This window comes from Acanthaster planci, linkage group LG08 (assembly GCF_054643075.1).
Source record: "Acanthaster planci isolate LZ-2023a linkage group LG08, COTS_SCS, whole genome shotgun sequence".
NCBI classification, from domain to species: domain Eukaryota; kingdom Metazoa; phylum Echinodermata; class Asteroidea; order Valvatida; family Acanthasteridae; genus Acanthaster; species Acanthaster planci.
Window position 1 is genome coordinate 8,415,868 of NC_141784.1, and position 16,690 is coordinate 8,432,557.

The 16,690-nt window shown below is 40.6% G+C and overlaps 2 protein-coding genes across 2 annotated transcripts in view; both read left to right on the forward strand.

Annotated features, from left to right (window-relative positions):
- Positions 1 to 1,158: 1,158 nt before the first annotated feature.
- apc (APC regulator of WNT signaling pathway) lies at positions 1,159 to 14,114 on the forward strand. Its single transcript, XM_087139602.1, has 4 exons — positions 1,159 to 1,879; positions 11,759 to 11,846; positions 12,710 to 12,863; positions 13,930 to 14,114. Exons 1-4 carry the CDS (start codon positions 1,842 to 1,844, stop codon positions 14,112 to 14,114), a joined length of 465 nt encoding a protein of 154 aa, XP_086995728.1. The 5' UTR covers positions 1,159 to 1,841.
- Positions 14,086 to 16,690, forward strand: part of LOC147798361 (adenomatous polyposis coli protein-like) — a 53,205-nt gene continuing 50,600 nt past the window's right edge. Inside the window, exon 1 of the mRNA XM_022249916.2 lies at positions 14,086 to 14,110. Within this exon, the coding sequence (XP_022105608.2) occupies positions 14,088 to 14,110 (23 nt within the window). The 5' untranslated portion in view covers positions 14,086 to 14,087. The remainder of the gene's footprint in view (positions 14,111 to 16,690) is intronic.

Below are 16,690 nucleotides of genomic sequence, written 5' to 3' on the forward strand. Positions count from 1 at the left end.
GAACTCTAACCCCCTAGTGTGTATGTAAAATCGTATTGAAATTGAGGGATTTGGGACGGTTAGGGTTAAATTAGTCTGTTGGAATACACAGTGGAACATGATTTGACTTCCAGCGTGCTGTCTGGTCCCATGATACCGGTACATGTACATGTAGAGGCTGACCGGCTTTCATCAGGCCCATTTATTTAATTTGCCCTCAAAATTGCACATCCATTGGCAGCTACTGGGACATGTACGTGTAATTTCTATTTCATGAATTATGCACGCATACATCATGCATATTCAATGTGAAAACACCAGAGCTATCATTAGATGGTGATGTCATCTCTATTCTGAGCTGCTGTGATAATGTCTATTTATGAGCTGTCCCATAGTGCTTCACTTCCTTCTTTTCATTCTCACTGTTGCCACGGGCTACAGTATTTCATGCCTGGTGGAGCCAACAGTCTAATATTCCATTGATGAGTGGACCCTACCATTCCTTAAAGAGGGCATCTCCGATTGAATTAAAGACAAAAAAATGCCGAGTTATCTGACGGTCGCTGTGTAGGGCAAAGATACTAAATATTGCTTGATTCTCATTTGACTGTAGATACCGATATGTAGTTACTATTCAGTGCATGCATGTGTTTGCCACATGCCCATATCATCCATCTTGAAAGACCTTGTATCGGTTCTTCAGACATTCTCCCATGTGGCAGAAGATTAATGATGTACGTAAAGCACACTGTCTAAACAGTGCATTCATTGGCTTGCTCATATACTTTTACATTGATGTACCTGATGAAATGCCATCATCAGTTTATCACTGAACAGAAAGCTAAACTTGGAATGTGTAGCATCAAATCTGCATCCCAAATTTACAGATTTATTTTGTCCTCTTCGACTCAAAGTAGAATGAATATAAATTGTACTGTACATGCACCGGTAAGAAAAAGTAAAATTTCACATTTTTTGTAATTTTTTTCATTTTTCTGATCCTTAAACGGAACCAGAAAAAATGTTTGTAAATCTTGCCCAATTTTTATTGATGTCCCATTTATTGTGTTATTCTGTTGGGTGCAATTCCACTGGAAATGACGTATGATGTACTGTACAATAAATATATGTGTACCGGTACATGTATGTGTCTGGGTTGGAGCTATGAATGTTGGACGTGATGCAATGTTGCTGTAAATCATGATGTACCGGTATTTCGTGTTTGTTTTTGTATTTTAAATTCCTTTCTTTCCAACTGTAATTTGCTTGCGGCTGGTTTGCCCTTTTTTGGTTCGTGAAAGTACATGTACAATGTTTTTGCAATGCAATTTTTAGTTAAAAAAAGAACAACAAACCAAAAAAAGCAATTGTTTTGGGACTGGGAACTCGTGAATCTGTGCAAATTGGGATCTGTTGGGTTTTTGTAAATTACCAGGTACATGTACATGTGTACCAACAGATACAGTGTATTTCAAGTCACCCAGTGGTTGGAATGGAAGCTGCCACACACACATAGCATTAAAGTCAATATTAATCACCTTGCTGTCTTGATGACATCACGATGTTTCAGCGAGAGAGTGAGATGGGGTTCTGACAGAGTTGTGAATGAGTTGCGTAGAATCACCCACGCAGGTACGTACGTGTACGTACGGAGATTCTGCAGGGAAGGTGTGGTGTGTGTACAAGATTATAATAATGAGGATGAACTGCTGAAGGCTTGTGAAGAATTGGAATTTGGCCACTGGAAACGGCCAGAATTGTCCAGATTTTGTATGCAAGCCTACATGTAGATGTTCGGTTGGTAGCCCTTTTATTTGTGGACGTTATGCTCTGGCGATGGACCTTGTTTGACAGATCTGCCAATGGCTGCCATATTGTTTGACAAGAGATCCAAATTAAGGTAACCATGTTGAAAATTAGCACAGTGTACCGTATATGTCATCAGTCTTTTGCATTTTACATGTACATACATGGACTGGTACATGTACATGTGTATTGTAACTTTTAATGAAAGATTTCACATCTATGTTAATTTCACTTGTGTGTTTGAACCAAGCTTCCGATCTGAATTAGGCATATGAATACAATGGTAACAGATACCAGTAGGGAAGCATGTGATTACTGTATCAAGTATCAAAGCAAAAGACCTCAGTACTTAGGATTACTTTTGATAATTATTAAGGGTATTACAGGTGCTTTGTACCGGTACTTCCAAATTGCCACGATGCTGCACATTTCTACTTGTATTGTGCAAAATTATTGAAAACTAAAGTTCTTTGTAAAGAGTCAAGGCTATTGAGCACACTTCCATTGTCCTCCACGGACCTCTGAAAAACCTTCCTATATGCCCAGGATTATTCACACTTACTGGTACCGCTGCATGCATTTTATCTGATTTTCATTGGAAATGTACAGTACATGTACCATACATATACATGTACATTATCATTTTTCATTCATATCCTCAAATTCATCTTTGTTAGGAAGATTTTATATTCTTATATACAATGTACTTGAAAAACCACATCATATCAAATTCATTTGCAACTTTTAAAATACTGGTAACCATCAAACAAAAGGTGTAAGTGGAATTTATCATAGTTTCACCTTCTGTGCAGTTTGGTCTTGAATAATTACACCATCAGTGTTGCACAGGAAATACATAAACGGCAAGTTAAAAGATATCGCTACACAACGGGAAGTCTGGAAATGTTTAATAGACAAGTTTGCCATGGTTTGCCCCAACCTTAGTTCCACGGTGTTAAGCAGTGTACCAAATAAAGAAATCCCTTGAGATGATGTAGCAGTTTGCCATGGTCTCTTTTTAACTTGTGCCTTTCTTGAAATAACAGTCTTCTGCCAATCTGTAAATATTTTATGTCTGTGGGGAATTGAATCGCAAAACCCAACACATAAATGAATCAGTGAACAAAGGAAAAGCACTAATAGGCCAGCAAAATAAGAAACATTCTGGAATTTTAGAGTGCCAAAATCAGTGTAACATTGAGGTTATCTTCCTGGGATGACATATCAGTTTTTGCACCTATACGGAAATTTTCATCAGTTTGAAAACAAAAATGGCACCAATAGACAGTGAGCCAAACAAAATCAAAAACATGTACCGTACATGTACCTGGTAGGTGCGTTTTCAATATTTGTATAGAAAATGTATTCTATAGACTGGTGACACATACAAGTCATTTCATGGTGCATCTGTAATTCAGGGTTAGGTCAGACATCCACTAATGTTACTCTATTGACAATGTTTACCGGTACATGTGCATGACATGATCCAGAATTAAAATATGGAAGAATCCAGTTTGAATGCCATGGGCAACTGTACGTGCAACATACACTGTAAACTATAAACTGGAGAATGTTCTCGTTGAATTGGCCTGTCTTTCAGTCTTTGTGCTATGCAGTGACATGCAGACTCGGCTCTTGTCAAGTCCTTCCCAGCAGATGCGTCTGAGAATTTGTAATGAGCTGACTTGTAATATATACACTCCTCCTCTTTCTTGATGCCAACTCTAGCTTTGAATTGGATCAAAAGGATTCAGTGAATCCATGCTGAAACTTTATGTGGGATCCTTTTCTTTCCTTTTTCATCTTTGATCCAGATCAAGACCCAGATCAACTGTTCTCTTGTCGGAAAACACTTAGTCTAGGGTTCTACATGTACATGTACATGTTGAATATGGAAATGGGGGGAAACTCCCAGGGTTGTTTACAGATAAAATTTTTAGATTTCAGAAGTCAGAAAAAACAAAGCAAAACTAAAGACCTTGAAGGTCGGAAAGTGGAGATAATGTGTTCAATGTAACGCATGGATGATTTCGTCTTCCTGTACAGCTGTCATTGACAGCTTTGACACACAGTGTGCAGTCCTGTCCATGTGATATTGTGAAGGGTATTGAATGTTAGGCCAGAAACCTGCCTGCTTTGTGAAGCATTCAGAATCGTAAATTGGATTATGTGTGGTAACAGACTCCAATTATAACCAAGCAGCCAGTGCCCCTATTGATTTCTTTAAGAAAACAACAGAATCCTCAATAATAATCGCAGGATGCCAATGGCTAAGAGGAATACGGTAATTCCGTGGCTGGTTTATTCATGCAGGAGACCCCCCCTTCATGCCTCCTGTCAAAAGCCAGAGTGTGCACATTTTCTGTTTCACCGGCCACAAAATTGAAAGTGTCTTGGAATGCGGAATTGAAAACCTGTGCGTAATGCTGATCCCTTTTGTGTGTCCCTGCAAGCCAGAATCGTGTGGAATCAGCTTCTGGGGCTGTTTGTGAATAGAAGAGAATATTGATTTGAGCACCAATCTTTTTTTTTAGGGGGGGTCCCCTTCTTTGTCATACTCGGTGTCTGAATGAGGAGAGAGAAAGAGAAGGGATAAAATGAGGAAATAGTTTTTTTTTGTTCCAAATGAGGAGGGAAAATGGGTATCAAATTATCAGGCAGTGTTCCTCGGGCAGCGAGGGGGATTGTCTCAGATGACACAAAGAGAAATCCATTGCGAATCCCCCCCCCCCGGGCATGGGAGAAGAAAAAAAAAGTGATTTGAGTCGGTGCTGGCTCAGTCAGATGATTTTGGCTTTCAACCTTGGCACCGTTTGGCCATTCAGGCTTCCTTATGCTTGGCAGTGCCTCTTTTTTTTTTAGGTATTGTTATTTATCATTGTCACGGACAGCTGGTTTAGCGGCCCTGCAAGGCCCTGCAATGAAGCATTTAGAGGGATCAGAAAATTGGACCTTTTCATACCCACAAAGCACCTTTTTCTTCTATTGGTTTTCCCATCAATGGGTGTACAGTATACGTTTGAAGCAGCTTTAGCAGTTCATTTTGTACTCTGGCATTGAGTTTCCCATGCAGTGGATGTACCTTACATGTGCTGGTACCAGACCCAATGGATATCATTATTTCATACATGTAATGTACATTTGATCAAAGTTATCAGGACCTATGGCACATGTACATGTATCCACAGTTTGCATGCTGTAAACCACAGGTTTCTGAACCCTTACTGACTGACTTACTCCATGCACTGTAGTGTTCTTGCAATCAGGGTAAGATGTGGTATTTGTAACAATTTTAAAATTTATGTGTGTAGTTGGCAAGTCACATGTACTGTACATGTAGGTAATGTACATGTACATCAAATGGGCATGGTTTGGGTGTACATGTACAGTACATGTATGTGGGCTCTGTATTTTTCAGAGAAGACACAAAATGTGTCTAATCTAAACAAACATCATTATACTTGCTTTGACCACCTGGATGCAAGCGTGGAGTTGCTGCAATGTCTGTTATTGCCTCTACATGTAATTTTGGATGTAGGATGTGTACAGTGACATACATTTTACATGTACATGTGACATGTAAGTGCCCATTGTAGGCATAGCATATTGGAAGCATACAGAGATTTCACATTAGCGCCGTCTGCGCATATCCCAATCGAAACCGAGGCCCTCTGTGTTGAACTTTGTCGCGCGCGCCAACAGAATCGACACAGTACATGTACATGCAGTATCCGGTTCGTAAGTGTGATGCCACTTCAGTTTAAACCACGGCCACTGCACATGCAGATGCACGACCAACACAGGTACGATAGTTCGCAGTAAATTGCTATTATTTTTTCTTTGATTTTACGTGTCGAGTCAACCTGAAAGACTCTTCCACAGAAATTTGCAGCCTGCAAAGTCTGAAGTTAACATACCTTGTGTCTTCACTCCTTAGTTTCAATCGTCTGATCGTATTAAGAATTGAAGTTGACATATACACGTACAGCCTTGTTTTCAAACGCGGAAGTGTGCTGATCAACACTAAAGCGTCGTATTGGAATCCCTCTATTGTGTCAGGTAGTTTCAGTGGAACTAAGTGGTGATGCTTGAGTCATGGGATCAAACTGCAAATGCTCACAATGGCCGAGCCAGTTTGACACTTTTGCAACATATTGGTACTGTTCACCAGTCCATCAAAAAGGGAAGAGTAAGCAGTGAATTCTTTGCATGGTAGAGTTGAAAGAGAGGCTTGACTGGCAAGATTATGTCACTTGATTGAATTCTTACATGTACACTGTACATGTAGCGGTATGGGTCATTTAGCAGCTGTAACAGCCACAGTTTCCAATCTGGCCATGCCAATGCAAATAGTGGACAGAATGTGGACATCCTTCCAAAGTTTTTTTGATCTAAATTTGCTCATGGATGTTAACATTCAACAAACATGTACCGTACCTGTAACTACGGCACACATACAGGTACATGTAAACATGCAATTTTAAGTGCTTGTTTGCTGGGGGGGAGAATTTTCTCACCACTTTCCTCAAACATTTGGAAAATTGAATTTACATGTACAGTCGACTGGCAGCATGAAGTTTATGTACACACTTGTATCTGATAAGCAGATGCTCTGTGGAAATTTAAATGTGTGGTGGCACAATAACTTCACTGGTATCGCCTTACCAGTACTTTTCAATCTAAACACTTGACAGACATTGTTTTCCCCCCAAAATGGACTTTTTTCTATGGTAAAAATACACAGGCCAGCTGTATGATGCATGTACAGTATGCCAGTGTCAAAGTCTGACTTTCTGGACTAAAAAGAAGCAATGCCACTTTAGGTCAACTATTGTCTGGACCGGTACATGTAGCCTAAGTCTTTGTGAAACAATGAAACTCTGTTGTTAATCAAGTACTCAGACTACACTTTCAGGCAGGTGAATTACATACAGTACATTCTCAGCTGTATATGCACACACCTGTTTGCTCTCTGCTTGCACCTTATTAAAGTCAGTCTCATTTTCATAATGGCCTTCTGTTTGTAAACTGCAGGGTCCTAAACACGCTTAATATGGGTTAGTGGAATTATCTGTCAGTGTGCAGTTTTGTGGTACTGGTACTGCTACCTTGTAAACTCATAGCTTTTCCTAATTTGCATGTCGTAGAAGTACACTTGTACATGTGTGTATTGTCATTATGAATTGAAGCAGTCGCAGTTGGTGTGACAGGGTGGGAATTGATTACTTAGAAAATAATGTACAGTACATGTACACTGTAGTGTTATTGGGGGATGCTCATATAGGCCTACATGTACATGTACATATATGGTACAGTGTCTGTCAAATCAGCAAGTTACAGAAATTCATTCAAATGTTTAAAATATGCATCTCCTTTGTACTTGAAGAATAACCCTCATTTACTCTTTACATTTATGTATTTTTGATGTTTACCGGTTTGACAAACTGGTACTGCCTCCATAGGCTTATAATGCACAGTAATGATATATAGTATGATATAATACATATTCAAGTGTAGTCTCTGAAAGAGCTCAAACGAGTCCAAAATGGAACTGCGTGGAATTGAAGAGTGCATCAAATGAATACATGTAAGTGCTCCCTCCCCCCCACCTCCTACAGGATATTGCCCTTGCAATATTTGCATCTGTGGGCATGTTTCATCTCTGTGCGGGCTTGGATTCAGGAAGGGAGCCATGCAGGGAGATTGGCTTGTGCCTGTCCAATAAATCTCAACAAAAAGAGAGAGGAGGACGGGCAGCTCAACCCATTTTTCCATGCTTCCATCTCTTAAAAAAATCTGGATTGATGTGCTTGTTCACTGACATGGCAGTCCGGCTCTGGAATGTATTGATGTGCGTGTGCAATTTAACTACCGGTAGTTCTAATTACATGTAGTTCCAGGGTCTGATGGAATAGAAGTTTGATGAACTGAAATAAATTTGCCATTTTTTGAATGAGGTCTTTTATGATTCATCCTCAAAATCTGCAAAATCTCAGACAACTCACATGCACTTTTCTGACACTTTGTCTGCTTTTCTGCTTCATCACTCTTCAGAATCAGGGAAACTATACATGTATTATTTAAAAAAAAAAAAGATTTGAAGTATGGTAATTCTGGGAGCGTAAGGAGCTGGCTAGTTGAGCATAAAGGCTGCAATCCAAACAGCCTGCCAAGTATCAGAAAAACCTCCTTGCCCAGCCAACTCTACTCTCTTGACATTATGGTCATATCTCATTCCCCACTTTACCAGCAAACTAATACAGCCTTTCCTGAGGTTTCTGGCCAGAGTGACCATGAATATCTTAGTGTCAGTGTCAGCCCTCGAGGCACAGGCATAATTTTGGAGTGGTTGCGATTCTACTTTGGATGTGGCTAACCCTTCAATGTCAACCCTTCATGGGTTATCTAGAGCTGTTTTGCATTTCCTGTGAGCCTTTGGTCCACATGTGGTCCCTTTGGTAGCTTCACTGTGGAAATTGCTCTCCAGCCCAAACCAGAATGCTGGTACATTTGTCACCATTTTCACCACAGAGGCGAATTTGGCCAAAAATCGTAACCTTTTTCAGGTATAGTTTTTTTGGCCGGTTACACGCATGTATGTACAGGTACATGTACTGTATGCCATCTTAATCTAACGCCAACATGTTGGTGAAATCATTTTGACCAAAGCTATTCAAATTGGGCGACTCATGCTGATCTTGTGTGAGGAATTTTGATTTTCACAAAGGGGTAAACTTTAGGTCAGTAATCCTGAATTGCAGTTAAATTAAGATTTAGTACAATTAATCATTTTATGGCACAGTGTATGAAATTAATCAACTCTGGGGGTTAATCTGTACAAATTGTCTTTTTCAATGAGCAATCAACTTCAAATGTGATTTTCTTAAAGTTCACTTTCATGCGACTTGGACAAGTTTGCCTCTTTGTGAATACGGTGACGATTACTGTAGATAGGCTACATGTATGTTACTCTTCTACAGGCTAGTCCAAGCAAGGTTTGTGAGTCAGTGTTATCCTCGAATTGGAACTCTAGAATATGGGCTTACTTCTTACAAGGATCACCAACATGGCCTACAGTATTCCCTGATCAAACTCACTGGCTCTGTGCGCATTATTTGGGCAATTCAACCAGTGCTTTTAACATGTTGGTAGTCCAGCGGGATATTATCATTTTTTTTGGGGGGGGAGAAGATAGTGAAAAAGCTACAGTCAAGATCGTTCCTGCTGTTAGAGCTGTCGTTGCCCTGGGAAGGTTGAGTTTTACCAGTGCATGTGTTTCACAAATGTTTGGGGGAAGGAGAGGCTTCAAAGCTGTGGAACTGCATTTATTAATCAATGCAAAATTTTTGAAAATTCCAAAATTCAGCTGACAGTATAATTTGTAAATGGTCACATTTCGTGAGGTACAATTTGTAATTGGTGTATTTTGTGAGGTATAATGTGTGATGGCCACATTTGGTGAGCGCTAAAGCAGCATATGTACATGTATTCCTCGCCAGTTTAGAAGACTGCATGCATCACACCATATGTGCACATATACATGTAATATGTTAACACAATTTATTCAGCAAGGTGATCTGATAAAAGGGTAGAATCTTGAGGGGAAAGTGGCCCCAGGGGACTTTAATATAACTCTGATGTGGTCCAACACCTTTGGTAACAGGCCAAAGAAGGAGGAGGGGAATTGCATGCTTGAGCAGGTCCAAGGGACTGATGCCAGATCTAATCAAGGCTGAATGAGTCACTGGCTGTAGTGTCTGATGTGTATGTGTTAGGTGTATGGTGAATGGATGATTGGGTTATCACCCTCATTGTCCAGCATGAGGGCCCAATTTGGTAAGGGGAGTTTTATTGGTTTCCCCTGGTGATTGGCTTTGACACCTTGGGCCCAGGGTGTGGTGGAGAGAATGGGCACCAGCTTTCAGGGTGTCAGACCTGTCATAATACAGGGTTGTAATGTATGTGGGTTGAGCTGTGGTGTGTTAGATCTCATACTGGTACATATACAGTATACTGGTACACCTGTACTGTTCCTGTGTGTACAGATCACTCTTTACAGTGTTTACCAATAAAGGGAAAAAAATTATGTACAAGCAGTGTAATTTTAACAGCTACATGTAAAGACGTGTGCATGTACTACTAATCTTGTTATTCAAAAAGAGTATTTTCATGTATACCTACAGGTACATGGGTATGTAGATTGCATAATTTTAAGACCATTTATCAGACAGCAGAACAATACCAGACATAGTGCTTTGCCATTTTTCTTTTAAAGTTTCCTAAAAGTTCAAAGATGATTTTTTTATTTCCCCATGGCCTCATCTGTTTCCCCCATGGTCTCATCAACTGCCATTGCATTTGGGATGTTGGTGAACAAATTCCATATGAAGAGGAACCACCCATTAGCGCGAGCACGCAGCTCCGGAAAGTCAGACCGTCTTAAAGTACACGAACTCTCCTTATGCATGCTTGCGTGTCTTCTCGTCACGGTATGTGTACGTGGCATCCCATGAAATTGTTGGATCAAAGGAATCTCATTTGTAGTAGGGAAACAATCTGAAAGCCCACCGTATTATTTCAAATAAGAGGATTTGTGAAGAAAAAATCAATGAACGATGCACTTCAGTTACCACCAAGACCGGTAATTACGGGTTTTGAATGCATGGTAAGGGGCGATGCACTTTTTCAACTGTACTTTCAATGTTACCGACGTGTTATTGGACACCGGCATACCAACATTCAGTCGTGCCTAACCTGTTGGCCATGTGTGGCTTGGTTGAGTCTCCCCTTCCCGTCAGTCCGGTATTGCGGTACATGGCATGATGTACTTTCTTGAAAAAGTGAACATGAAGTGTTTGAAACAAAGCATCGTGTTAACAGCAAGAAAATGCATTTTATTGAACCCTGTCTTTGGCAAGTGTTAATTTTCTGATCTATGCATAACTGGACTGTAAGTTACCAGTTTAGGCTACGTGTATGGCCCAGCTAACTACAGCTGTATGTGTTTACATACTTCATAAAAATTTATGCCCTTACATGTACATGTACATGTACCTAAGAAATGAATTCCAAGGGTTATGTGCTATTATGGCAAAAATCAGTGGAATTCGAATGAAACTTACATGTACATGTATAATTGGGAAATGTACTGTAAGAGGGTAGACAACATGTGAATATGTAAACATGTTTACGTTATGTAAGAACGTACATTTACATGTACTTTACCGTATAACAGAAAATTGCTAGTGGTGAAAGCTTGTATATTGCATTTGCATGTACATGTATCACATTCTGCCTTGTTGGTTTCTGAAATTACATGTACATGTAGGTGCTTTCTGTAGATTCTGTCCTACCCTTTATACAGCATTGAAAACTTAATCATCCGCCTTGAGCTGAAGTGCGCCCCCACCAGCGAAAGAAAGACAGGCTGGTACTAAGTTTTCCGACCGGGTTCTTGCACGTGTTTGATGTGCAAATGCAGGTTGTACATTGCAGCGTAAATTTTGTTTTGCGTGCTCCCCGTCAAATGCAAATTAACTTGCACTCCTATGCGGTGAGTTGGTACCAAAGGACTGTCAATTTCGTTTTCAGAATGCTCTCTTTTGTTCCCGCTCAAGACGAATAGGGATGCACAAGTTATCTGTACAGAAACATGAGATGTTTTTCTGTTTTACTTTGGCATTAACTCTATTCATGCTTAAAACGGCCTGGACTTGCGTTTAAAGGGGTGAAACATTCAAATGTAAAGTTCAGAAACATGGAAGCGACTGTGTGGTCTGTCCTGAGATAACAGCTTCAAACTTTCACTTCTGAGTTATTATAAAGAATGATTCTTTGGTCCACTTTGGATCGTCTACCGATTCACGTGACCGACAGAAAGATGATTCATATATCCTGTAATATTTAATTCGCCTAACGTTAGTCTGCACTCTGAACAAGCATATGTTATTGACAACTTTTTTTTTCTTGACAGATGCATGAGTGATATGGCAGTGTCCTCTTATGACCAACTACTCGCACAAGTCAACTCACTCAAAGCAGAAAACTCACACCTGAAAAAGGTGAGCTGTCTATCATCAGGGCTCATTTTCAAACTACATTGTACATGTATCTGACTAGAGTATTGTAAGAAGAAAAATGGTTGTGTTCATGTCAGTGTACATGTAAGTATTGCCTTGGAAATTGGAACATTCATCAATTGTCAAAACTCTTTTAACGCATTCGGTTTCTCAACAGTGTGGAACAGGATTGGTTACTGTTGAGTTCGCATGTACATAAATTTGGGCACAGATGCACTGAGATGTCGGCCTAGTCTAAGCCTAGTGGAAAAGTAATCATTGTGAACTGTAGTCCTTAATCCACACTCTGTCCCTAGGCATTTTTGGTACCAGGGTACCAGTAGGATACAATCTGAGTCCTGCGAAAGCTTACAACTGCCTCTGTACCAAAAATTACATACAGCCTCAATTGTCAAAACCTTCTGTTCTTGAATGTGTTTCTTTGAGAAAAGGTCACTGTCTCAGTCCTTTAAAATCCCCTTCCCATTTCTGTCAGTATGTTGAGGCAGTGCAAGTAATGCCCTGGAGCAGTGTGAATGATTCCATGTACAGTACTGTATAATCTGGACCAGGTTTATGCATGGCTGAGCATTAGCAACCTGAGATCGGGTCCAAGACCTTGACTGTGTGTATCCTTTCACAGCCTCAATCTTCTAAATCCTGCACTGGAACAAGAAGGATTTGGTATGATATTCAGTAGTTCAGGGTTAATCCTTACACCCCAAAAAAGCATTTTTTGTCCCAGTGACCAGCCAATTTAAGTGTTAAGAATGTACGCAAAATGACCACCAAACTTGAAGTGGAGAGTGCCTACATGTACATGTACACATACTATGCTGTTATCATTTTTTTGTGGTATGAGGCAGGAATTGAAGGAGAACTCCTGCCAACTCACCAAGCTGGAAACAGAAGCCTCCTGCATGAAAGATGCCCTCACTCAGATCCAGACTAGCATGCAAGAGGAGGAGGCTGCCGCCGCGGAAACAGCCATGGCAACCAGCCTGGACCACAACTCCAACAGTGAGTATGGTGTTAACCCTTGCGAAATCACATCAGGGGCGGGGGGGGGGCTTGTCAGGAATGGGGGAGAGAGGAGGTGCTACCGGTACATGTACCGGTAGGCAGGAAGCCTTTCAGCACCTGTTTGGGAATGCAAGTCTTACATACAGTAGTATCCACTCTGAGCAGGAACAGGAGAGAGCATCACTTTCCATAGCAGCAACTATTCTTTGGAAATCACCACATCCATGTGCAAAGTCATGCATATTTGGCATGGAACATGCTAAGCTTGCATGACCACTTTCTGTTACAGTGCACATTGCACAGCCTTTGCGTGTATGTAACCAGCTTGGTTGATAAACTTTCAACCAGCAGTTTGTCTTTACTGGTGAGGGTGCACATCAGCTCTTGGTGGAACTGTACCATGTAGGTGGAGATTTTTAGTTCCTTGCTCGATCATGTGGTTTTTCCTTGGCCTGCAGCTTTTAAAAAGTCAATTTGGTATTTCAACAGTAGATGCTGAAAATGAAGGGTGTCATGGGCCATTAGAGAACATCAAAATGTGCGTGCAAAGTTGGCCATATCAGCACAACCGTATGCTGACCCACGTGCACTGATCATGTTTGAACTGTCGCGACGTCAGGTGCTTCGTTCTCTGATGATCTTGCCTTTTTGAAATACCGAACTGGCTGACTTGGTTTGAATCGCACTGGTGAATGTAATTTTGAATCTTTGCCTGCCGTTGCTGGCTTTGCTTGCCTGTCACCCTGTCTGCATCTAGCCAGAGCCAGGTCAGTTTACCATATGAAAACTAGCAAATTTCTTTCAGAAAGTGCCAGTGACACTGTGTGCTGAATGCTGACCTGCGATGTTTTTGTGGTGGCATAGAGTTTGCAGTGTTCTAACTGTTGTCGGTATTGTTGCTATGCGCCCTTGACGATTTATTTTGTATCCATTCTGTTGTAAGTCACTGTAAATCACAATTATAGTTTTGAAAAACCCCAAGTCTTTGCTCTGTCTTACTTTCTGTCCTTTCTAGCCGCTTGCTAATATTGATACAAATGTCCTTTTGGCTCTTATTGTGTAGATGGATTCTCTCCATTAACATCACCACTCTCCCCAAATGCTGTAAGGACACACAAGCCCCACAGTCCTCCCAACAGCCAATCCTCTTCCGGTAGTCTCGCCCCCGAGATGCCTGGTAGCCCCTCCCCTGTGAGACAGCTGCAGGAAAATACGGCCAGGATGCAAGAGTTGGAAAGAGAGAGGTGAGGCAATGTAATTTTTTTTCGTAACAAGTACATGTACATGTATGTTGTTTCCAAAGTTACCTTAACCTCATCATGTTGTCAGATTTTCTCTTGTCATCCTGCAGAGTGGAACAAAATGCAACAAAGCTAAAATGAGATCCATGCTGAATGCAACATAATGCAACTAAACTTGTTTTGTTTTGCTGTGCACTGATAAAGCACCAGTCTTTGCAGTTAAAATATAAACACTATTTGCCGATGAGCCATATTAAATAGGGGTGATTCACAGTACAGTGCACCACCAAAAGTTTACCACAGAGAGGCCATTTTTCAAACAAACAGTCAAATGAAATGTAGTTGACTCACCGTAGTTTGCATCGGAGTAAATATCAGTAACCAGCCTCATTCCCATGGGTATAATCTTGTCGCGCCATGTTGGTTCCCAACATGCATGGTGCGATTTTAATCCTTGGTATAGTATAATTTAAATATCCCTTTATTTGGGCTATTAAATGAGGACAGTAGTCGATGTGTTTACACTTGACGCGACTTACGCGTACGTGACGTGCAGGAGAATACATGGACGCAAGCTTGGACATGTAGCGTGGAAATACACATGTGATCCACTTTACATTTGTCCTGAATAGCCAGTCAGCATCATTTTCATATTCTACCTGGTACGTGACCAGGGCCTAGTGAAGGAACACGCACGGAGCCCATGGAGTCGAGATTGGTTATGGTCAGTGACAACTTGTGGAAAACACATCACCTTAATTAATTAGCGCCGATACTCAAAAAGCCCTTTTGAATCTTTGTCTAAGATGAACAAACAATGGGAACAATTCAAGTTCCCTGTGTACATCGCAGTTGATGAATTGAATTTTGTGAACCATTTTTCCACAATGTATGGGTACTGCAAAAAGGCCTCTCCGTGGCAACCTCTTGATGGCACACTGAATTATGAATTGCCAGAGCCGTTTATATAGAGAGTTGCGACATGAGTTAATTCTTGGAACCAAAATGGTAGACCATGTGTCAGTGCACATGGACAGTTAGCAAACAATAGCGGTAGTTGCCTGCTCTACTGCACACATAATGAACAGCCATTTTGGTTCTAAAGTTTGAAGAACCTTATGCAACTTTCTCTGTATACAGCTCTGTGAATGGCCCGTTCTGGAAGTTATGGCCGTGTCCGAATCATATTGCTGTGGCTAGAAATCACACAAGTCTGTGGTAGTGGTAGTGGTTGTGGCCAGTTCCCATTGAGTCCTGTGTAATTTCAAGTTGCAGACAAGTGATTCGGATGCAACCTTAGTTTTCTTTTTCATTTTTTGGAACTTGAGAGTAGAAATGAGAACCACGGAAATAAAATTTCATAACAAATTGGACCTTTCTGGTATCATGAATAATTTCTAATTTATGGTTTAACATACCTTAATGTTTAAACAAGATTTTTATCTTAAAAATGACAGGGATGCTTGGAATGCACGCCCGTCATAAAATACATGTAGTCTGGCTCTGTCCCACAACACAGTTTTCATTTGATTCTTTTTTATTGTGGGAAAAGGATTAAAAATGGTTTTCTTGTGAACAAGACTCATGTATCTCCTCTGCTTGCGCTGACTACTATTTTCAACAATAAAACAACTTCTGCAACCTTGAGACGTTGTATTTAAACTGGTAGTAAGATTTTTGGGTAAAACAAAAAACAAATATATCAATCCATGTTTGCAACTTGGACTTATGAAAGGTAAGATGGAGTTTTCCACTGAGTTGGAATTTTATTGAGAGCGCCCCCCTTCAATATCATGGTTACATCATGATGAGACTTACAGTAGTTACAATGCAATATGGATTTCTTCTCTAAGTGTATACTTGCTTCTTGCTTTGCTGTAATTCAAGGATTTTTATTAAGGTGAATGCAATTACTAAATTGGGTTTTTAAAGGTATGGCATCATCCATTAACAGGTACTATAAAAGTGCAAGAGATTGTACATGTAGGTACCGGTACATTCGGCCCAATGTTAATGGCTTTAAATTTTTTTAAACATCTGGCAAAGCGTGAAATCGTTATTCAAGTCAGGCTATTAAAGCCAAAATGAGCTGTCCATATCATCGGATCTGTTCATTGGTGACATTTGAAATGCACTCTGCAGGTTTTCCTAGTCCACGGTCATCTTTAAATGCACTTGCCGAGTTCCCGTCACTGGCACTGACTCAGCCTGAAATTGCTTGGATTGAGACTCAGCTTTTGACTACAGAGGGCTCCCTTCTTGCTTGTCAGCAGTAGACCAGTGTGAAGGGAAATGGGATGTGAGATGCCCGGGGCAAAATACTGAGAGTGGTCTCAAGTAAAAATTGCAGTCATGGAGTCTTTTGGCTGGGTCGAACATTAATAATCTAATTTTGTCTCTCTCTCCTCTCTTGAGCTTTGGGACTATTGCATATTCCCTTTCCTTTTCTATTAGTAATAGGTTCCTTTCCTTTGCCATCATTTATCATTTCCCAAAGCTGTTTACCATGCTTCATGCATGGACATGATAAGCACTCGGAGCATATTGATGTGTGGTCATGGCTAGGGTGCAGACTTTCAAACA